Source organism: Doryrhamphus excisus, chromosome 9 (assembly GCF_030265055.1).
Source record: "Doryrhamphus excisus isolate RoL2022-K1 chromosome 9, RoL_Dexc_1.0, whole genome shotgun sequence".
Taxonomy (NCBI): Eukaryota; Metazoa; Chordata; class Actinopteri; order Syngnathiformes; family Syngnathidae; genus Doryrhamphus; species Doryrhamphus excisus.
The window spans coordinates 21,509,728-21,534,272 of record NC_080474.1 but is presented as its reverse complement, the minus strand read 5'-3'; the positions used below and the strand labels follow the sequence as shown (position 1 = coordinate 21,534,272).

At 42.6% G+C, this 24,545-nt stretch overlaps 1 protein-coding gene across 1 annotated transcript in view; it reads left to right on the top strand.

Moving 5' to 3' along the window:
- The window catches only part of LOC131135493 (NALCN channel auxiliary factor 1), a 70,436-nt gene extending 46,198 nt beyond the window's left edge, over nucleotides 1-24,238 (top strand). The window contains exons 2-4 of the mRNA XM_058081460.1: nucleotides 13,853-14,024; nucleotides 16,813-17,132; nucleotides 17,287-24,238. Of these exons, the coding sequence (XP_057937443.1) occupies nucleotides 13,853-14,024; nucleotides 16,813-17,120 (480 nt within the window). The 3' untranslated portion in view covers nucleotides 17,121-17,132; nucleotides 17,287-24,238. The remainder of the gene's footprint in view (nucleotides 1-13,852; nucleotides 14,025-16,812; nucleotides 17,133-17,286) is intronic.
- The last annotated feature ends 307 nt before the right edge of the window (nucleotides 24,239-24,545 follow it).

Genomic DNA, 24,545 nt, shown 5'->3' with positions numbered 1-24,545 from the left:
CGAGGAAAGGAAAGAGGGAGGTAGGGAGGGAGGAAGGGAGGAAGGGATGAGCAATTTATCTCCAGTCTCTCCTCTTCTAATGTGTGCATCTCCCCGCTTTGCCCCCCCCCCCTGCCAGATAAAGATGCAGGACAGAACGTGGCCTCCTTCAATGTGTCAGCCTGACTCCCCCCCCCCCCCCCCATTTTGGCTAATTGGGAGCGCCAAAGCAGCCGAGCTCGGCTAAGCTCGATGGCGTGACGCCATTGGCCGATGGCGTGGCCAACCCTGCTCAGCATTACACGCGTAGTGCTTTTTGTTGTGTTGTATTGCTAAAGCTAAAGCTAAAGCAGAAGGCAAGTTAGCACGTGTCATGTACACGTTGCGTTCCCCCATATTATTTGTGGTGGCCCACCACAAAAACATTTGGACCGCCACAGACGCCTGTCACGACAATGGATAATTTGATTAATTGAATGATAAAAAAAAACAAAACGTGGCTAATTATGAGATAAACAGACGTGCGTACGTGTGTCTTCCATATTGCGTTAATTGTGGAATGAACCCCGAGAGTGAATAGGAAAACGGGAATAAACTTGTAAGTGTCGGAAAAGCAGCTTGTGGAAGTTAGAATATTATCAGGAACAAAAATCTCATGAAAGTAAGGGTCCGGGGTGAAGACAGCTGGGATAGGCTCCAGCACCCCTGCGACCCTCATGAGGAAAAGCGGGACATCAATCCCTGTCCCTCCTTCACTCACTATATTGGGTGATAGGAGTGTAAAGGTGACTATAGGGGTGTTATTTTATGTTAAGAGGGCTCTAATAATGTAAAAAAGCTGTACTTAAAAGGTGGTAAAGGTATCGTAAAGTGTTCCCTGCCCTATCGTAAATATGTGCCCTGGGATTGGCTGGCCACCAGTCCCGGATGGGACCCCACCTCTCGCCCCAAGACAGCTGGGATAGGCTCCAGCACCCCTGCGACCCTCGTGAGGAAAAGCGGGACATCAATCCCTGTCCCTCCTTCACTCACTAAATTGGGTGATAGGAGTGTAAAGGTGACTATAGGGGTGTTATTTTATGTTAAGAGGGCTCTAATAATGTAAAAAAGCTGTACTTAAAAGGTGGTAAAGGTATCGTAAAGTGTTCCCTGCCCTACCGTAAATATGTGCCCTGTGATTGGCTGGCCACCAGTCCCGGATGGACCCCACCTCTCGCCCCAAGACAGCTGGGATAGGCTCCAGCACCCCTCATGAGGATAAGCGGTAGAAAATGAATGAATGAAAATAAATAGGAATGACTTTTGGGAGGACAAAAGTCCCCCAGAACTCCCAGTGAATGCGGCCTATTTGTGCCCTGGGATTGACTGGTAACCAGTGCTGCGTCTCGCTGGGAAGTCATCTGTCTCCATGTGATGTGTTGTCTTCTTGTAGAACAAGGTTCTCCATCAGCTGGTTGCCAGAGTGGAAAGTAGGTTAGAAGAGCAGCTTGCCTGACATGAGTTGTGTCATCGCAGCAGCTTTTCTTTCTTCTCCTTCACCTTCCATCAGGAATGTTGTGTCTCCATGTTGTCTCCATCGGTCCGATCCCAACTTAGATATGCATTAGGAAGCAAAATGAGCGCCATGTTGATCTTTGGTAATGTGCCTAATTTCCTGCAGTCTAATTATTGCTATTATTTGCTATCTGTCCTGGCAGCTTAGCATGCTTGGTGCACTTGGCTGGGTTCGTCTGTTGGCTTTTGACATTAAAACTTGAGAACTTTACTTGAGAATTTGGCTTGATGACACGGCGGCTGTCGTCTGCCACGCCTGCATGACACTCACGGCGGCTGCCTTGGAAGATTACAGCGTGCACGGCTCGCAACACACACACACACACACACACACACACACACACTGTAAAGTGAAATGGCGAGAGATGGTGCAGGAAGTGGCATGGAATTAAGTTTACAAAATCAATGCCAAGAAAGACATTTGCACTCAAGTCAATTTCTTACTCATGAATAAATGTCAAATATCATCAGGAAGGTCTTCCCTTTAAACGCTGAATTACACTCAAACTCAATCTATGTGCTTTTACTTTACAAGGCTGATGATTTTATTGTGTGGATTTTAAACCTTTAAAACATCCATCATCCATCATTCATCATCCATCATCCATCATCCATCTTCTTCTGCTTATGTTGGTCCGGGTAGCGGGGGGGCAACGGTCTCAGGCCGCCTCTTCCAGGTACACCGGGAGCCCCGGGGAACAACACCCTGTACCTCCCTCCAGAGTGTCCTAGGTCTATCCCAGACTTCTAACCTCTAGAGCAGGGGTGCTCACACTTTTTCAGCATGCGAGCTACTTTTAAAATGACCGAGTCAAAATGATCTACCCACTACAAAAATGCAAAACATCTATTTATTTTCAAATGTATTGAGGATTATTTGTACGTACAATGTATGTTGATGTACCTTACATAACCAAATGAGCCAATATTGCAAAACACACATAATTAACTATGAACATTTTTTGTAATTACCTGAGTTTACTTTGATGACTTGCACTGAATTGAACCAGCCAGGGATGCATAGTCCGGACAGTAGCTGCTGATAGCCAGCCTCAAGCACACTTCCAAATGTTTATCAGTCATGGATAATATCCGTATCATAATATCCGTATAATATTCCATATCCGTATGGAAGTCATATGTTTTTTGCCTTTTTACTTGGTCCAGTTTTTGCCTTTTTACTTGGTCCAGCTCCTTCACTCATTTTAGTGACCATAAACTTTAGCGAGGGCTTAAAATCTAACGCAATTCGCCGACTAGCTTAGCACTTTGCATCGTTGTTTACGCATGAGCGGTGACCTAAAGGTCAAAATTCAGTTGTCATCTGACTGGTTGTCCTGTATGTCAATCAAGTAACGGGGATGGATGATAGGCTGACATCGTAAGTTCTGCTGCACTTAGAGACGTTGTTTGATTTGATTGGTCGCCCGAAGGGCAACATTCAGTTGTCATCTGAATGGCTGCCCTGTATGTCAATCAAGTGACGGCATTGATGCTGGGATGATATTTTTTTAATGTCACGCCGCGATCGACCAGCGATCGACCAGTACCACCTCCGCGATCGACCGGTAGCTCGCGATCGACTTAATGAGCACCCCTGCTCTAGAGTGTCCAAGATCTGCCCCGGGGATCCTCAGTGTGGCCCCACGGTGTGGCCCCATGGTTGAACCTTTTCTATCTTCTTGGCCTGTGTGTACGGTGTACAGTATATGCATGTTCATCTCATGAAACCAAAACTTGAACTCCACCCAGACAGGTCTGTACAAGACCTCCATTAACACCCCTTCCTAGTGTTAATAGCTGATCCCGTGTTAGCTCCAATGCGCTAATGGTGACTCAATCACGTTTGTTCATGCATGTTCATAACATCAATCTTCATACCACTTTGGAGCCACTGGAATATGAATGTATGAATTTAGCATATATCATTTTGGCTGTCATTCTAGCATTCGTGTGGTTAGCACGCAGACCTCACAGCTAGGAGACCGGGGTTCAATTCCACCCTCGGCCATCTCTGTGTGGAGTTTGCATGTTCTCCCCGTGCATGCGTGGCTTTTCTCCGGGTACTCCGGTTTCCTCCCACATTCCAAAAACATGCATTAATAATAATACATCTTGCATTTGACTCGCTGTGCTCCAGTCAAAAAAAGTTTTTCCTGTCTATGGAAGGACGTGATTGACAAGCACATTAGACCAACCAAGAAGAAAGAAAGCTCGGTGCAGCTTCATCTTACAGTTATGTCCTGTTTGGTCAGAAAATGTGCAAACTTTACATTTGTCACTGCAGTTGGATGTTGTTGCCAAAATATGAATATTGTTATGGTAATAAGCTATAGCTCCATTCCGTGCATGCAGGAAGTGACAAGCTATTACATAACCTCTTACACCTTCCAGGGCTGGTTAACTTTTACAGCATTTATTATATAGCGTTCAGGTGATGGAGCTTCTTTGTCTTTTCTGCCTCGGTGTGTGTGTGTGTGTGTGTGTGTGTGTGTGTGTGTGTGTGTGTGTGTGTGTGGTGTGTGTGTGTGTGCGTGTGTGTGTGTGTGTGTGTGTGTGTGTGGTGTGTGTGGCAGTGCAGCGCCTTGGGAAGCTAGAGCATATCCCTTAATGGCTATATTTAACAGTGGGGAGAAGGAGAGATTAATTTCCAGATAAAGTATTCCATCATGCTCTCTGTATAGACTTGGCCAGTCATGTGACCTCCATAGATCATGAGCATCAGTGTTGCATGGGGAGGGGGGGGGGGTTTAGCAAAAAAACCTTCCAGCGGGTTCGGTGGATATTGGATCGGATCTGCTTCATGCATCCGTTTGTGCAGCTCATTGATCTGTCAATCAGCGTTTAATTAAAAGTGAAGCTCGCCTGTTGCTTTGAAGAATATCCCGTTAGGTCCGGGAACGTCGCTCCTTGCCTACCAAACATCCATATCATCATAGGTTCCAGTTCCTGTTCTATGGTTGCCATTCCATTATGGACACCCCCGGGTTCGCACGGAAAACCAATAACATTACCCTCCATGGGTTCATGTCGGGGAGGGCTTTCCTCCGAATCGCCTTCCAGGTCACAAGCAGGGATACCCTCCCGTACCCTATTAATAAGCCCCCACCAGCGTTGGAGTCCAGGGTGTACCCCACCTCTCGGGATAGGCTGAAACAGCTATGATAGGCTCCAGCACCCCCGTGACCCTTGTGAGGATAAGCGGTAGAAAATTAATGAATGAAGGGCAAGAATAGGGGTAAAAAATAAATATGAAATAATATATTAAAATATATAAAATATATAATATAAATATAATATATATTACTTAAGCCCCCCTAAATAATCAGATATTTTAATTGATTTTTTATCTTTTTTTTTTTTTAAATCTCTGACAAATTTGATATAATAGGGCAAAAATAGGAGTTAAAATAAATATAAAATAATATATAAAAATAGAGATTGGCTGGCCACCAGTCCAGGGTGGACCCCGCCTCTTGCCTGAAAACAGCTGGGATAGGCTCCAGCACCCCTGGACCCTCGTGAGGAAAAGCGGTAGAAAATGAATGAATGAATGAATGGGCAAGAATAGGAGTTAAAATAAATATGAAATAATATATTAAAATATAAAATAAATATAATATAAATATAATATATATTACTTAAGCCCCCCCTAAATAATTTGATTTTTTTATTGATTTTTTTATTGATTTTTTTTTACAAAAAAAATCTCTGACAAATTTGATATAATAGGGCAAGAATAGGAGTTAAAATAAACATGAAATAATATATTAAAATATATTAAAATATAAAATAAATATAATATAAATATATTACTTAAGCCCACCTAAATAATTTGATATTTTTATTGATTTTTTTTTTCACAAAAAAAATCTCTGACAAATTTGATATAAAAGGGCAAGAATAGGAGTTAAAATAAATATAAAATAATATATAAAAATAGAGATTGGCTGGCCACCAGTCCAGGGTGGACCCCGCCTCTTGCCCAAAAACAGCTGTGATAGGCTCCAGCACCCCCCTGAATGCCCTGGACCACAAACCAATGCTCATTGCTCTGGCTTTTATGCTACCCCCACAAGGGGTGGGTCAGCAGTGACATCACAAGAAGCCTGGAGAAAAGGCAAAACAACACTTGTGGAGTTGAGATTGAATGCGACTGTGTGCACGAGTGCAGCCTGGTCTATTAAGCAGCGGATGTGCAAAACAAGACAAGAACAGCAAGCGACATGTTGTTTATGGAAAGACGCTCGGCGTTCCTGCTTCCAGCTCAGACGTGGCTTTGTCGTGTACAGATGGCGGCTTCCTCCACAAGCATCTCCGCTTTATTTCACGCTCTTTCCCCAGCGGGCGGCTGTCGTGCTTTTCATTGGCTCGCTCCAATTGATTCATGATCAGCTCTTTTGGTTGTGTTTGTGTCTCGGCTTCAAACGTTCAGACGTGGTGGCGTTGTGTCAAAGTAGAAGGTACTTCAGCTAAATGAAGTAAAAGTTCAGGAGCTGACGTCCAAAAGTTGTTGTCAGTATTTTGAGTGATATCTCTGCCAAGATGGCTGCCATTTTTGGTTCAGGCATTCTTGCTTTATATCCTGTTCATGTCCAATGACGGGGTTAGCTGAGGTTCGGAGGTCATGAGATACATGAGATGTAATATGAGAAGTCGTGACTACAGACAAGGAGGTCAGATGCGTGTGTGCCCCCTCGGGTGGGTGTCACGGTGTCATTCAGGAGGAGGAGGAAGTGGAGGAGGAGGAGGAGGAAGTGGAGCTGACGGCAGACTGTAGGACTGCTTACCGATAATTATGGCTGTCAAATTCATTATCGCTCTAAATGTCAACGTGAGATGAATCACGACCTGATAACCTTGATTCATCTCGACCAGTGATTCCCAAAGTGTGGGCCGCGGGCCCCTGGTGGGCCGTGGTGGTACTGAAGGTGGGCCATGAGTGGTCATGAAAAATATGATGCAAATTTGCAAATATTCATTCATTCATTTTCTACCGCTTATCCTCACAAGGGTCGTGGGGGTGCTGGAGGAAAAAGCGGTAGAAAACGAATGAATGAATGAATAATAATAATAATAATAATAATAAAGTTAAGTGCTCTGAGAAGGCAGCATTTCATCTATGTACTGTTTATAGGACAAATGTGGGCCGCGGACATTTTTTCGATTTTCAAGTTGGTAAAGTTCATCATGATCTGTGGTGATTTTTCATTCAGGCGGTGCAGGGTCGTCAAACGGTGGCCAGTTACGTACAAATGTTGCAGCGGGCATCCCTCATGGCGAGGGCCCTGGTCTGCCTGGTTTGTCAACAGGACAACAGTTCCCAATGCCGGCTTGACCGAGGACTTCTTCAGGGAGAAGTAACTTTGGGACCATCCCGTACTTAAATTCCCTGATTGAAATCCCATAGAGAACATTTGGGGATGGACGTTTATAAAAATGTCCATCAGTTCCAGACAGTTTGTGAGCCATCTTCTTCATCTTCAGCCATCATCTTTGTCCAAAACAAATATTTCTCTTTTTTTTAATGCTGTCTAATGAATTAGAATGTAAATGTCTCCTCCTCGTCATATTAACCTTTGCTGTTTGACCCTGTTTGGTTTTGGAGATGGCGTGGAGCTCTGTTGCTGCGTCTGTGGAAGAGCCGGGCCGCGTTACACCAAATAACAGCCTCCATTTGACCTGTTATGTGTCGCCCAGCCTCCGTGTCGCCGCTTGAGCGGTCATCTCGTTCCATCAAATGCCGCCGCCGAGGCCTACCTGAATAATACCAATAACTGTAATAATAACAATCATGTCTGACTGCATCCAAAGGTAATTACATTTGCCTCGGGCGCACGCTGGATTCTCTGATTAATCTCCTGATTAAAATAAACGCCCTCTCCTTTCGGCTGATTTTTCACATGTGCGTCAAAAACAAAACAGCAGGAAGAGTCAAAACGTGGACGTGCCCATCGTTTGCGTTAAGGTAACTCTGCATCGTGTAGCGACATGCAGAGTCGCTACACGAGGAAAACCGCTAGTCGCGACCATGCTAGCTGCTCCTCTGTCAGCAGAAGTCCCAAAATAAAAGAAAACAAATCCGGAGCTGCTGACAAGGCGCAACCATCGAGGGGGGCACTTAAGGACCAATACCACAGGGCAGAGAAAAGGTCTTCCATCAATTACAATCTTATTAGCCTAATTGTAATGAAATAATCCAATCGGAGAGGAATCGTCCCCACAGATGAGCAGCGGGCGAGCAAAGAAAGGAGCGGAGCGGGGATGAGACGCAGCGAGAAGAAGCATCGCAGGAAAGAGGAAGTAGCGTGACATTTCGCCTCTGATTGTGACGATGGGACTGGATTGATTAAAATGCACATGCGGCGTTTTGTCCTTGTCCGCCGCTAATAAGGTGACATTCAGCACCGCCGCCGCCGCCGCCGCCACCGCCGCTGCTGGGAGTTTTATCTTTCATCTTTTATTGACAACAGCAACCTGGTCCAAACGACAACATTTGATGCTTCACACAGTGACTGACGCTTCTAGTCAGTGGCGTCATTAGGCTTATTTTGGGGGGGGGTTCAGCCTACCTAAAATGTTCTTAAGCCACCCCTAAATCATTTGATATTTTTTATTGATTTTTGTTATTGATTTTTTTTTTTTACAAAAAAATCTCTGACAAATTTAAATTATATGGCAAGAATAGGAGTCAAATAAATATAAAATAATATATAAAAATATAAAATAAATATAATATAAATATAAAATATATTACTTAAGCCCCCCTAAATAACTTGGTATCTTTTATTTCATTTTTTAATTGATTTTTTTTTTACCAAAAAACCTCTGACAAATTTTATATGATATGGCAAGAATAGGAGTTAAAATAAATATAAAATAATCTATAAAAATATAAAATAAATATAATATAAATATAATATATCTTACTTAAGCCCCCCCTAAATAATTTGATATTTTTTATTGATTTTTTTAATGATTTAAAAAAAAATCTCTGACAAATTTTACATAATATGGCAAAAATATGAGTTAAAATAAATATAAAATAATATATAAAAATACAAAATAAATATATTACTTAAGCCCCCCAAATAATTTGATATTTTTTATTATTATATTAATATATTATTATATTATTTATTATTTTTATTAAATTTTTTTATTGATTTTTTTTAACCAAAAAAAAAATATATATAAAAATATAAATTCTGCTGTTAGCAAACAGCATGATTTTAGTTTTACTTATGTTCAACCTAAGGTCACCAACGACTTGGCCCCTTTTCTTCCCGTCACTCACACCCAACAGCAACCTGGAGAAATTATAACCAGCAGATGAAATGTATAAATGTTACTTCCTGCTTATGTCTTATTTGCTTTAAGTCTCTTTGCTCATTGAGTTGCATCATTTGGAATGATGAAATGGAATATAAATGAGTTTTGGCTGATTTGTTTCTCTTCACGCCGCCTCCTCTGAGGCATAAACCCATCTTCACTTTATTACATACCTCAAACAGATAATCAAAAGTTAATACGCATTTCATTTGTATTACTCCTTGATCATATTGTCATCTTTTTCTTACCATGAAATATTATTGGTCCCCCAACAGTCCTCCATTTTCTACCTTTTATTGTTTCTGCTCTGTGGTCCGCTACATTTCACTTAGCGACGACTCCAAACTCCAAACATGCCTTAATTCCATCATTCATCCATTAGTAGCACAATGCACTCACTGCTGCGTTCCTCTTCTGTTTTTTCCTACGCAAACGACTGTCCACTAATGAGCTTTTTAAAATGTTGCACTTTAAAAAGCCTCTCAGCAGGGCCCTAATTAATCCTTTTCTTTGGCCGCGCACCTTCAATTTAAAATACCCTTCGGGAGTTGTTGACCTTCTGCGGCGCTTTAAGAAATGGGAATCGAAGAAATGGGAAAGTTGGAGAGTCGCAATTCAACTGATGAGTGACGGCGGGAACGTTTGGGAAATCTGCTGGTCTTTGACCAAGTGAACGTAAATGTGCATCAAGTCACACTTTTTAGGAGGTCCCGTTGTGCTAAAAGATGTGAAAAAGAGGATAAACAAATGTGCGGAAGCATCACTTGGCTGACCTCGGTTCCAGATGGAGGAGAAAGCAGTAAAAGACACTCAACTTAGGAGCGATTTCGTCCATCCCGACACGATTTCTATCCCATTTTTATCTCTCTGGCTGCTGTCTCCATTAGCGCCTCGCCAGATATGACAGCGGGATGATGAATTGCCCGTCGTGTGTGAGAGCTTCTACAGTAGACTGATGCTTGCAGAGCTTCGCTGAAGTGGGACTTGGCAGGCAGTTTGTGGGACTCACCGGACACTTCATTAGGTACACCTGCACAATATAGCGAGAGAGAGCGAGGCAGGCATTCATTCATTTTCATGCGGAGGTGCTGGAGCCTATCCCAGCTGTCTTGGGGCGAGAGGCGGGGTCCTCCCTGGACTGGTGGCCAGCCAATCACAGGGCATGTGCAAACTCCACACAGAGATGGCTGAGGGTGGAATTGAACTAGGGTCTCATAGCTGTGAGGCCTGTGTGCTAACCACTCTTCCACTGTGCAGTCAGTTTTCACAATAAATTCCTGAACTGGTGGCCAGCCAATCCCAGGGCACATATAGACAAACAACCATTCACACTCACATTCATACCTATGGACAATTTGGAATGTTTTTGGAATGTGGGAGGAAACCGGAGTACCCGGAGAAAACCCACGCATGCACGGGGAGAACATGCAAACTCCACACAGAGATGGCCGATGGTGGGATTGAACTCGAGTCTCCTAGCTGTGAGACCTGCGCGCTAACCACTAGACTACCGTGCAGCCTAGAGCGAGCCAGTCAATGTTTTTAAAGTGTAAAAAGAAGTCAGGCAATATCTTTGGTGTGTCATCATCCAATATCTAGACCTGGTCTCGGGTCCACATGGAGGAGGCCGCCCTCTGAGAGTGGTTTGTCGAGAAGACAGGAAGTAATAAAGTGGTCACATGGCCTCCACGGCCTCAGCGACGCTTTGAAGCGTCCATTCCCAGTTGGCAGGCGTGTCAAGGGGGTCCACCGCCGACGGGGCAGGTCATCTCCTTGGATGCCGACTACCGGGGCCTGGATGTCATGATGGATACGTGTGGACCCTGCCGAGTCCCACTCCAGCTTCCAGGATGGCGCCAGCCATGCATCGGTGGGAAGGTCCTCAGGGATGGACTTAAGTGGCTCTTGTGATGTTGTTGTAGACACGGCAGGATTTTGGTCTGCTGGGGGGGGGCGACGCTAAAAACGTGTCTCAGCGCCTTCCTAGCTAGGGGAAGCGTAGCAGCACTGGCGGGTGGAACCTGGTGGCAGGCTGAAGGCAGGCTGAAGGCAGGCTGAAGGCAGCCAGCTACGCTCCGATGGCCGTTGGTTATAATCATGTCAACCTTCTTGACTTTGGGGCACAGCACTCAGCTGCAGAGAAGACCAGGGTTTGCGTGGAGATTCCTTGGCAGAAGAACTCCAGGCGCTTGTTCTTGACGGTAGACTTGTTCTTTTCGGTTTCTCTGTTGTTGAGATGGTCAGCTGCTGATCCTGGCTAGCCAATGCTATATGCTACCGCTCAAAAGTTTGGGATCACTTGCAAATTTCTTGCATGTCCTGGTTTAGGCCATCTTCTGTTCGTTGGCCGTTTGCTGTGATGATGTCACTGGTATTGGTCGTAGATGTTAAATAACATCGGCATGAGGACGGACCCCTGTGGAACGCCGCTCCTCAGCCTGGGAAGCCTGCTGTGTTGTCCAAGCTGGTTTGGAAGGCGACGCTACTGATTGACAACCCGTGTAGCAGCTTTTGGTGGCTCCATGGTGCCAGACCGTTTCATAGACGGCTTTCATAGACGGCTTTCATAGACGGCTTTCGTAGACGGCTTTCATAGACGGCTTTCATAGACGGCTTTCGTAGACGGCTTTCGTAGACGGCTTTCATAGACGGCTTTCGTAGACGGCTTTCATAGACGGCTTTCATAGACGGCTTTCGTAGACGGCTTTCATAGGCGGCTTTCATAGACGGGTTTCGTAGACGGCTTTCGTAGACGGCTTTCGTAGACGGCTTTCATAGATGGCTTTCATAGATGGCTTTCGTAGACGGCTTTCATAGACGGCTTTCATAGATGGCTTTCGTAGACGGCTTTCATAGACGGCTTTCATAGACGGCTACATGAGGTGCAGGAACTCGAACGACTTGAACCGCACTGTTCATATTAAGATGTACAGAAACAAAGCAGTACAAAATGATCATTTATGACGATTATACTTTATAAATATGCATTCATTTGTGGCTATTAGCCTAATGCGGCTGTCACTCAAGGTCATCTAAGTACATTTTCTGACATTCACACGGTGCTATCAGATTAGACAGAAGGCCAGTGTGTGTGTGTGTGTGTGCGTGTGTGTGTGTGTGTGTGTGTGTGTGCGTGTGTGTGCGTGTGCGCGTGTGTGTGCAGCCAGCCTTATCCTTTGATTTGAAATGTAATTATGAGCGCGTGGCATTTGGGCATGGAGGCAAATATGTGCGTGGCGCCCGTATGTTGACATGATCGGTCATGCACAAAGCGATGCCTCTAAATGTGCGTGACGAATGACGCGGCGCCACTAAACTGTGCTGATTGAAGGCTATATTGAAATCACGATGTCGGTGAAAATGTCACACGGTAGTCGGCGAGTAAGGATGGAGGTGCTTTTATTGTTGTTAGTTAGCGGGGTGAAGGTGCAAATCTGCATACAAATGACAGTTTTTCTTATCTTGCGTCATCCTCCACGAAGCAGGATGCACTCTAAAAAAAAAAAAACAATCTCTTAACATTTAATACCACCTAACATTGCCAAAATAGTCAAATGGTCCGGTCCAATTGTGAACCAGGAAGTGACTTTATTATGCAGGACTTGATTTTCCTTGTCCCGCCCACTCCACACCGTACAGCTCACACACACACAAACACATTCACACTGCGTCCTGTTTATTAAATAGAATCTGTGTTGGCAGGAAGTGCTGTATGATATGTTTTAAGGCGTGACGATTAGCTCCCAGCAGGCGGAAACTTAGCTTGGAGACCTGGGAGGGATTCACAGGAAATAGCAGCTAATTGCCGCAGGTGATAATGGCGCATACCGTAGTGTGTCTGCCACGTTGGTGCAAAAGAAAGAAAGAAAGAAAGAAAGAAAGAAAGAAAGAAAGAAAGAAAGAAAGAAAGAAAGAAAGAAAGAAAGAAAGAAAGAAAGAAAGAAAGAAAGAAAGAAAGAAAGAAAGAAAGAAAGAAAGAAAGAAAGAAAGAAAGAAAGAAAGCGCTTTTTCTTTATGGAGTCAGTGAATAGACGCAAAGAAAACACTTTTCTCTGATTTACGTCTCTGAAGTCAAAATGCTGTGTTGTGATTACGTATATGGTATTTGGACACAAAAGGGTCTCGTGGGGACTCGGCCTGGGACACAATAAATAAAAAATGGACTTGATCATTTTGCCGGCTTCGATATATTGCCATATGCATGCGGGTCTGTTTTCTTCCAAGGTTCTCCAAGGTGGCGCGTTTGAACAGAACCCTAACCCTTTTGTCAGTCCTACAGTCTCATTGTCTCTGTGGGTGGAGGCGGGGCCAGTAGCATTCACACAGAGAGGTGTAACATTGTAGAAATTATCTTTGTACATTTCTTAAGAATAATTGAGATTTTTTATTATATTTTACATTTAATATATACGGGCTGCACGGCGGTCGAGTGGTTAGCGTGCAGACCTAATAGCTAGGAGATCAGGGTTCAATTCCACCCTCTGTGTGGAGTTTGCATGTTCTCCCCGTGCATGCGTGGGTTTTCTCCGGGTACTCCGGTTTCCTCCCACATTCCAAAAACATGCTAGGTGAATTAGCCACTCCAAATTGTCCATAGGTATGAATGTGAGTGTGAATGGTTGTTTGTCTATATGTGCCCTGGGATTGGCTGGCCACCAGTCCAGGGTGGACCCCGCCTCTCACCCCAAGACAGCTGGGATAGGCTCCATTTTTTTAATAATTATATTATGCAACCTTTCCAGGCGGTTTCATTGTGTTTGTTTGGCTCACTTATAATTGATATTATATTTTGTGCCACATAAATTATTTTTCCAGGGGGTGTTCCCATTTCGATTTTGGTGACAATACACGGATGATCTCGTTTGAGCACAAATTGCCGATTCCACCTCCAAGCAAGCATCAAGAGTGTTCATGTTCCAGAATTCCAAAGTGTCCAGATGATGATGGTGATTAAAATGCTGGTTTGCCTTGTCTCCCTTATCCCCAGTTGGCATACAAGCCGTGGCTGTGTTCTCAGTACTTCCAGACCACCCAGATGCACTGCACTAGGAGAATCCCCTGTGGTCAATACTGCCTGGAGGTGCAGCAGCGGTGTCCCTTTGTCCTCCCTGACAATGATGATCTCATTCACGGAGGCAGCCCCAGTTTTATATGTACAGGTACAAACAACACACTTCTTTTTGCTCTTTAAAATACCGTACGACACGGAAGGCTTTTACACTTTTATAAAGCACGCCTGTGTGATCCCATGCTAAATTTTGATCTTGCTTATTGTATGATATGAACGCACGTGAGACTTTAAAGACAGATATCCCTCAGCTTTGACACCTCTGGTAGCCTGGCTAGCATCCGTTTTGTTCCATGAGAAATGAAAAGTTTGAACACTCCTGGTTTGGAGCGTTTGCACCTTGCTTGCCCCTCGGCCACCATCATACTAAGGATATGAGCAGAGAGATGAATCCTTGATCCAGTCGCCCCCCCCCCTGTGTTGGTGCTGTACATCATTGCGATGTAGACCACACACAGGAAACACTTTACAGTTGCAGAGTGCGCCATCTCATCACCAAGGATACGCCATGACAACAATGGCGGCCCATCTCTGGCAGGCCCACTATGGAACCCGAGGACATGAACGCTATGTGTGTGCAGCTCTTTGTGTGCCTGCTGATGTCAGGTCAGGACACACAAGACGGGAGTGAGTCCTAAATGAAGGCTTGAAGTTGTTGCTGTGGGGGAAATGTAGCACCCATGAATGAGAAAAGTGAATTTATGTACAAGCAGTAAATGCTGTATGGATGACGCCCTCTAGCGGACGTGAACAGCAGTACAGGGTTTTATTTGCAGGAGCAAAAATAAACTGTATATTGTCTTATATTATATTATATTATATTATATTATATTATATTATATTATATTATATTATATTATATTATATTATATTATATTATATTATATTTTACACAAATAGTACATAATTTTTATATAATATTTATATAATATTTTAATATATTAATAATCTCAACGTTTGTTGTTTAATTTCTCTATATTGGGATTTTAACCTGTCCCTATTGGTTTTCGGGTCATTGTTGAAATTCCCAGTATCCAAGCATGGCTTCAGGTCACAGCAGGTTAGCAAGGTGATTAAAGTTGATATTAGTACACAGCTTCCTCTAATATTGCTTAATATTATTAATATATTAAAATTAATAATATTAATATAAATATGCATACTATTTATAATATATCATATGAATAGTTATATTAATAATAGTAATATTAATATTTCAATTAATATGATTAATGAATAATTAATATGATTAATTTCTTAATATTTGTAATATTTCTATATAATGTTTCTTAGTTCCTGTCACCCCGTTGAGCAATGAGAGTGGCCCCATCGGCCCCGTGGGCCCCAGTGTTTTGGCTCCCACGTGACAAAGTAATGATTATCCCGACCTTTCCCAGATCCCGCCTGTCAGCGTGTCCTTAAGGACGTGTATAACAAGGGCCCGTGCTCCGTGGCTGTGGTAATGGCGCCATTGACCTCCTGCCAAGTTTGTCACCTCCTCAGGGCTGTCTCTTCATTCCTTATTGGACCCTGAAAATGGCCGCCACGGAGGAGGGCATTGAGTCATCGCTCCCTGATGGAGTTTTGGCCGAGGCGTCCTCCTGTCCCGCTGAGGCGGGCGGATGGGATCGGACTGGCATCGTCATGGTGGCCTCCTGGTCTTTACAGTCCCAAAGTTGGCACTTTTTACAATCCTTACAATGATTGACATCTACAATAAATGGATGCATTTGGTAGATGAATGGGACATGCAGGCATAGACTGGTAGACAGCATAGACGGGTGTATACTGTGTATTTTATATACGTGTACATAGAAAGACAGATAGATGGTAGAGAGACTGGTAAACAGATGGGTGGGCAAGTAAATGGGTAGATGAGCAACCAATAGATGGTGAGACGGGTAGACAGGCAGATGGATAGATTGTAAAACGGGTAGCTGGGTAGATGAATAGACAGATCTATGGTGAGACGGTAGACAGGCGGATGAGTAGATCGTAAGACTGACAGATGCGTAGAGAGAGATGGTAGACAAGCATACGTGGGTAGATGAGTGAACAGATGACTAGGTAGATGGGTAGATTGGAAGACTGATAGATGCATAGAGAGAGATGGTAGACAAGTATATGTGGGTAGATGAGTGAACAGATGACTAGGTAGATGGGTAGATTGGAAGACTGACAGATGCGTAGAGAGAGATGGTAGACAAGTATACATGGGTAGATGAGTGAACAGATGGCTAGGTAGATGGGTAGATTGGAAGTCAGACAAATCGTAGAGAGACCGGTAGATGAGTAGACAGATGAACTAGACAGGCGGATGAGTAGATCGTAAGACTGACAGATGCGTAGAGAGACTTGCAAACAGATGGTAGACAAGTATCCGTGGGTAGATGAGTGAACAGATGGCTAGGTAGATGGGTAGATTGGAAGACTGACAAATGCGTAGAGAGACCGGTAGATGAGTAGACAGATGAATGGTTAGATGCCGGACAGGCAGATGAGTAGATCGGAATGCAGATGGATGGGTAGATGGACGGACAGATTAGCAGACCAATCCATGCCTCAATTGGTAGAGCCAAAGGTAGGAAGGTATGGAAATGGTCTATTCCAGCATTAGCATTGATTGACCTATCCCGCTAGACGTTATTATTCCCATTTGTGGAAACGCACGTGGGAAAATGCCACCCCAGAAAGAGCTTCCGAGTGTCTTCCCGTATGTTTTCCGTATGTGGGTCCCGTTGAAGGGAATGTTGTGAAGACGTGAAATGCTGCCCGTAGCCGAGCGCCTGAATCCAACTGTAGAGCAAATACGTTTGCACAAGGAGTCGTGCGGTTGACTTTACGCTTTTGAACGTTTTTTTCCTCGGCACGGCGGCCAGGGTTGCTGGAGGACCACCCGTCAGGCGCGGACCCGGACGCGGAGTGCTGCGACGTGCGGTGGGACTTGAAAGTGGACAACCGATCCAGGGGGACGCTGAAAAGAACTCACCCGCCGTGCCAGCACCGAACCTCCCTCAGCTCCTCGGCAGCGTGCAGACTGTGTAACAGCCGCCTCAAACTCTGCCTGCTGGTGCTGGTCCTCCTGCACACGGTGGCCAGTCTCACCGCCGCCCACAATGCAACGGGCCTGGGCCTGGGCCTCCCCGCCATCACGCCTCTGGAGGAGAGCCCCGCCGGTGAGGAGTGATGCCAGGAGGAGGTGAGGTTGCGGATGGAGAAGGGGATCTAAGAGCGAGCGAGCGAGCGAGCGAGCGAGGGAGGGAGCGAGGGAGGGAGAGGGGGGCGGATGGGATTCCCTCACCATGGCAACCACTATGGAAAAATACAGCCACAGTTTTTTTGTTTTTTTGCAGACGTCTGGAGCTGTGCGCCTGTGCCGACGTTGGGCAACACTTCCACACGGAAGCACTGGGACGCTTTGACACAACAGACACACAAACCCAATCAAAAGGGGACACAAGGGGCTCCTTTAGTTCGTTAGGTGGGGTAGGGGGGACAATGCCACAGCCTTTGAGTGGGAAGAGTTTCTCTCACTTGAGCTTTTTTTTTTTTTTTTTTACACTGTGTTTCCAAGTCATGGTTTCTGTTGCGCTGCCTGAATATGAAAGATCATATTCTCCTTCTGACATTTCATCCTTTTGCGTACAGGAAGGCGTAAAAATGAGAGCTGTGAGGTGTTAAAAAGAATTTTGCTGCCAGAGTGATGTGTGCTATGATCTTTTTGTTTTGTTTTTTTACATGATTTCTAAGCCCTCACTTTGTTATTTTGGTCTGTTCAACGTCACAGGGTATTAAATGTTGTTATGACCCGCACCTACGTAAACAAGCTCTGGCCTGGTCTAAACTCCATCTTTGGTGATTCCATCACAGTGGAAAACCACATCAACTACCCGCTTTGGTACTCTGGTTCGGACCAAAACATTTGAAGTGATCACTTTCTTTTTGCCATGAAACCAAAGCCTGCACAGTAAAGAACAGAAACATAAAGTCAGCTGGGTTAGAAAACTTACGTTATTATAATATTCTGCTCTATTTAACAGGTTATATGTCACAAAAGCTTCTCAAATATACTTTTAAGGAGCTTCGGTAAAATATTACTTGAAGAAACTCAAATTTTCCTAACCAGAATAACATCTGCTGGGTTTGAAAACCTACATTATTTTAATATTCTGCTGTATTTAACAGGTTATATGTCACAAAAGCTTCTCAAATATACTTTTAAGGAGCTTTGGTAACATATTACATGAAGAAACTCAATTATTCCTAACCAAAATATTGTCTGCTGAGTTTGAAAACCTACGGTATTTTTAATATTCTGCTGTATTTAACAGGTTATATGTCACAAAAGCTTCTCAAATATACTTTTAAGGAGCTTTTGTAACATAATTACGTGAAGAAACTCAATTTTTCCTAAACAAAATATTGTCCGCTGGGTTTGAAAACCTCAGTTATTTTAATATTCTGCTGTATATAAGAGCTCATATTTCACAAAAGCTTCTAAAATATACTTTTAAAGAGTTGTTGTCACATATTACATGACACAGCTCAAATAGTTCAAACCAAAATGACATCTGCTGCATGGAATATATAGCTTATTTTATTATTCTACAAGAGTTACCAACTTAAATTTCACAAAAAGCTTCCAAAATGTACTTTTAAAGAGCTGCTGTGACCCATTACCTATTATAAGACAATTATTTCTAACCAAAATCCCGTTTGTGGCGTTCAATACTTGGATTATCTCCATATTCTGCTCTATTTAACAGTTTCGGATTTCACCAAAAAAAGGCCAAAGTGGCCTCAGTCCCTTTGAGTAGTGCAGATGATTGACATCTACTTGACCAGGCGACGCGTACTAGCAGCGCACCAGCTGACCACCCCTCCTGCTGTTTGCACAAATCCAAGGGAAAGTGAGGATGTTGCCATGTGATCTCATCACCAAAGAAGTGGTTCACTCCGAGGCCTTGCAGCTTTATGGGTCGCCTCCCTGTCTTTGTTTTGTGAGATATTATTTTGATTGAACTAAAACTTCTTTTACAAGCATGGGTGCATTTATATACTGACAACGGCTTAGCTCGTGAAGGATAAATCCGCTTTAGTACAACTCTTTGTGGACACGATGCATTGTACGGTGGAACCTCTGGAATGAAAGACCCCTCAACTTGTCAAATATGACCAGACTGAATCAAGAGTCGTCACAAATACATTAGTTCTCTGCCTTTTGCTTTCATTTTGGGATGCTAATGTCGCTAAACCTCAAGGACCAGGATAATAACAACAACAAATATAGAAATATTGTGTTGAACATAGGAACATTTTTTCTGTCATGCCCAATAAGGCAATATTATAGAAGACAAACAAACGTAGAATAAAGTAGAAGTTTTGGAAAATTACGTTGTGGAAAAGTTATAATGTTATTAGAATAAAGTCAAAATATTATGGGAATAAAGTCATAATTTTGCGAAAGTTGAAATACTTGCAGAATACAAGCAGAAAGTTGAAATATTTGGAAAATAAAAACAGCAAAAATTGTATTTAAAAAAACAGCATTTATTTGCTGAGAATAAAGTCAAAATATTAAGTCAGAATTTTATCGCAATAAACGTGTAATATTATGAGTATCGATGTCTGTAACTCATATATTCAGTTTTCATTATTTCCAGTGCTAAAAATTGCTTCTAAATCTGAAGAAACTGGACATTGACCAGTATCCCATTCAACCTCGGAGGTTCCACTGTACCGTTTTAATAAAAACACACACACCACTTCACTTTCATGAACACTAAGAGTGTTTTGACAATTTGGCTTTTGTCTTTTTTTTCTTCACTTATTTTGAGTGTGTATGTACGTTTGTTTTCTTTTTTTAATCCTGGACTTTACGAGTAGAGTCCAAGACAACATGAAAATGTGACATAAAGAGTTGTAAAGTCAAGCTATCCTGAAACATCCCACGAGGACTGAGCCAAACGATCAAAACTCCAAACAAATCAAATGAATGATAACATAATTCAACATAATGGTGAATGTGCATCAGGTTGGTGCCATGAATTGACATTTTTAAAATGTTTCCACACTGCTTTGTTGGGATTGAACAGCACAACCTCAGCTAACTGATTCATTACATTACGTTACTATCTTATAATAAAATTAGGAACAAAAGCGAGTGCAACGCTTCCTCGTAATTCAGCATGCATTTCACGATATCTTTCCAAGGGACGACACGGTGGAAAATAAGCTGTATTAATAACCTGCAGTATAGATTTACTATCCACTGAAAATGAGTCAACACACGTCCATTACTGCTGGAATAGCACAACACAACACAAGTGAGTACACCTCACAGACAATATGTCATATCGGGTATCATGCTCCACCTCACAATGTCACAGGACATGTTGGCATTCATGTTTCTCTTCAGTGAACCGCAGCTCACCCAGCCCCGGCAGCACTCGTGCAGCCTGAGACGATGACGCGACCACCACCATGTACTACTCACTTGTACTGCCAGCTATTGGGACTGTTTCGTCATTGACTATGGCCTGTTATTAATCCAAAAAATATTTATATTGTACATATTTTGGGCCTAAATTAGTCATATTACTGCAAAAAAAGTGAATGCATTCACAACGAGCTCGTCAACCAAATGCAAATCGCAGGTCATTATATTTAACCGTCTGACTCACCATGTCATCTTACTAAGAACACTTTACTAACCACACTAAATTCAACACGCAGCAGCTTAACACGCCAAAGGTATACCTTGGAAATATACAAACATGCACCTATACGAGTTTAAAATGAAGTTTTTTCATAATGCATTTTGTTTTTTGAAAAGGATTTCAATGGACAAGCAGCATAGAAAACGGTGAATGAAAGAAGGCACCAGAGGACCCAGAACCCATAGGGAGGCTGACGTCATTGCAGCGCACCAATGAACGCATTGCTCAGACCCAATGCAATAAGAGAAAACGTTAAAACGTATATCTCTGAGGTACATATTTGGAGTGTGAAGTTGCTGTGTGATGAATTTTGTGTTGTTTGTGAAGTGTTGTGAGTCAGACAGTTACATTGTCATACTGATTTCCAGCGGGTTGAGAAGCTCGTTGTGCGTGCGCTGATAGCTTGTGATCTACCGTTTCCTCACTGCCTCACAAGTGGCACAATATTTAAACATTTAGTCGTAGTTCTGAAGTAAAACACAAGATCTGAATTTAGCCATAAATTAGCCACATTAGCCGCAGAATTCAAAGTTTTGAAAAAACTGTAGGGTATATCCAATGGTTGTTTGTCTATATGTGCCCTGGGATTGGCTGGCCACCAGTCCAGGGTGTACCCCGCCTCTCGCCCCAAGACAGCTGGGATAGGCTCCAGCACCCCGGTAGAAAATGAATGAATGAATATACGGTATATCCACGTTCACTCTGTGTAGTACTGTCTGTCACTTGGGAGGATAAACTGCTATGAAATGCGTGCTGAAATACGGTGTGTGTACTTTTGTGAGATACCGTATGTAACGAGGTTAGCGGGTTTGTTCATTCGTTCCCAAAGACACTTTTTTTTGTCTCACAGAACAAAACATGTCTCCAACCAAAGATGCGATGGGAGTCATTGAACCAAATTCCCATTCAGGTTCTGCTTTTCGACAGCGAGGCTACATAACTTTGGGATTTTAACAATGACTGACACAAGCGCTTTTATTATGATGGTTATTATGTTTCAAAGGTATGCCTGATCAACTTCTTTATTGCCATGATTTGAATTTTTTTTGTTTCATTTAGTCACCGCTTTTCTGTTTACACCTAAACCAAAACTCTTTTTCAGTAATGTAACTCAGGCCTTTTAATTCACAGGCAACCTGACCACTGGGCGTTACCTTCGCTTCTCTAAACTGTTCAATTCCATGTGCTTTTGCTGACAAAGGTACACGACGACGTGACGTGTCAAAGTGAGTTTGTGCATGATTTCGTTCAACTCATCCCAGAATTAGCTCTCGTAGCCTGGCAGCCATTTTGTTTGTCTGACTAACGTTTCATGAAGTAAAGGGCTTTTTAAACAATCACAACACAACACAGGTTCCGTACCAACTCACTTCCTGTTTCCTGCGATCGTCCATTGCCGTCGCCTCATCCCGGAAGTCAGCTGATCTCTGGTGTGCAAATGTTGAACCACAGGAAGGAATCATGTGACCTCAAGGGCTGACTTCATTTGATTTTCAATTCTTTCCTTGATCAGGTATTCCGAAAATTCAACATCAAGCGTTTGTATTCCAACTGACGAGAGATGTCTAATCCGATAACTGATGTCAATCATTTCACGATGCAACATATACATGACAGAACAGCGATACCAACCTCAACCGCTAGATGGTGGTGTTGATCTTGTTTTGCTTTGGCCGCCTTGCTGCTTCATGCGTTCCAAAAATGTGTGCGTTTGTGTTCTGTTGACACACTTTGGGAGTGTGCAAGACAGAGATTAACAAATAATCTGCATGATTCACTGTAAAACTTAATACATGAACTCTTATTTAGGCTAGATAGTGCACATAGCGACGTGCATCAACAAAAATGCACTGATTATTTAGCCTGGTCACCTGTATAACATATTTATGAAGTCCAGTGTTTGAGGCCAAACGATTTGTTCCCCTAAGCCAAAAAAGAAAATTGCTCTTTACATGGTAACTTGTTGTCACACAGACCAGAGAAAGAAAAAGGACCCGGACATAATCAGACAAACACACAGAGAGAAATGACAATATTCTATGTATTATGGCACACTTTTGTTTGTTTTTTCTTAGACATCTTCATTTTTCAAATGTATCTGCTACTCTGTATTAAATACGAAATATGTATTGTCACATGGAAAGCGTGTATGTCCACGTTTTCAGATTTTTTGGGTCAACTTTCCTCTGTTTAGTTTCGTATCACATTTCTTTTATCCAGGTAAATATTCATATATAAAAATAAAAAATATATAACAACAACAATAATGTTTATTTTTATATGCATAATAAAAATAGTTAATTATTTTTATTTTTGTTATTATTAGTAGTATTATTATTTCTGTGTGGTCTTTCGGGTACAAAGTTTTCTATATAATAATATATTTAGATTTTTTTTTTTTACTTTTATTCACAGAAACTTGTATTTTAGATTTTTTTTTCTTCACTCCCAAATTTGTTTTCTATATAATAATATATTTACTTTTTTTTGTTTTTACTTTTATTCACAGAAACTTGTATTTTAGATTTTTTTTTCTTCACTCCCAAATTTGAACATACATGCTTTTCAGAGACGACATTGAAAGAATTTTTTTTTTCACCACAACGCCATCCACTGGATGGGGCGGGCCCTAGTGCGAACCCATCACCACACCAGATTGCAAAAGGCAAGGTTTGTTTTTCTAAAGCATGAAGAGCAACAGGAAGTAAACAGGGTCCGTCAGGGTCGTAGAACCTATGGCTTTCAGCTCATCCACATCAACAAACCTCGCCACAAGCACACATGTTCAAATGTTTGTCACGCCTTGCTGCACAAAAGGACATTTTGTGCACAAGGGTTTCTTCTGACCAACACTGAAATACAACATTTTCATATCAAAAGCCCCAATCCGGTAATGAAGGCCTGCACGCACGCAACACTGCTGTGGTTTGTTCCTGTTTGTGTTTCATCATGTCGAGGAGAAGTGGGCTCCAATGATTATGGTCTGTAGCACTTGTAGCAGTTCCATGCTATCGCCATGCTATCGCCAACATACAAACACATATATTGTGTGTACCCCCAGAACCAAATGGCATACATTCTCTCCTGTGGATCTATGCAGAAGCCCATTCACTTTTTGCTTGATTTTGGTTGTAAATATCTTCCCTTCCCTGGCGTCCACCTCCGAGGTTTTCCTTGTGACTTGATGTCATGTTCCTTTACAATTCCTCCTTCTTTATTTTGTGAGAATGTGTCGCTAGTTTTGTTTTGTTTTGTTTTTTTTGTCCTCAGCTTTTGTCGAGAGAGCGAGAGAAAGAAAGAACGAGGTTGTGGTTGGAGTGTGAATGCGGAAAGATTTTAACGACTCTAGAAATGGAAAAAGTATATGGAAGTATCATTGCTGATTATTGATTATTATGATTACTATTACACTACCAGTATATTGTAATATTATAGATGCTTTAGTTGGACTAACTTCTTTCATTTTTCTACAGACGACTTTGATGAAATGATTTATAAAAACAAGTCTCACGAGTCATGATCTTTTTTGAAGAAGTATGAAAACTACTGCTACGATGATTAAAACTGTGTTCTGATGAAAATAAATACAGACATATAATCTGTCCCCCCTTGTCTTTTTTCTATTCCAAATGTTGCAATAGAAGTTCTACACTATTCAAATATTTACGGTTTTATTTTAATCAAAGTAGTCTAAGACAAAACGAATAGCACCTTAAAGGCATTTAAAGATCAACACTTGGGCTGGGACAACGCGTTGACGTCATCGATGACGTCGACGCCCAAGAACTGCACTCGCGTAGTAGTGGTGGGCTAACCCGTTCATTTCAGTGAACCGGATCATTACGGTTCATTCAGTAAAAAGATCCGTTCATTTACGTCAATTGGTCGTTAGC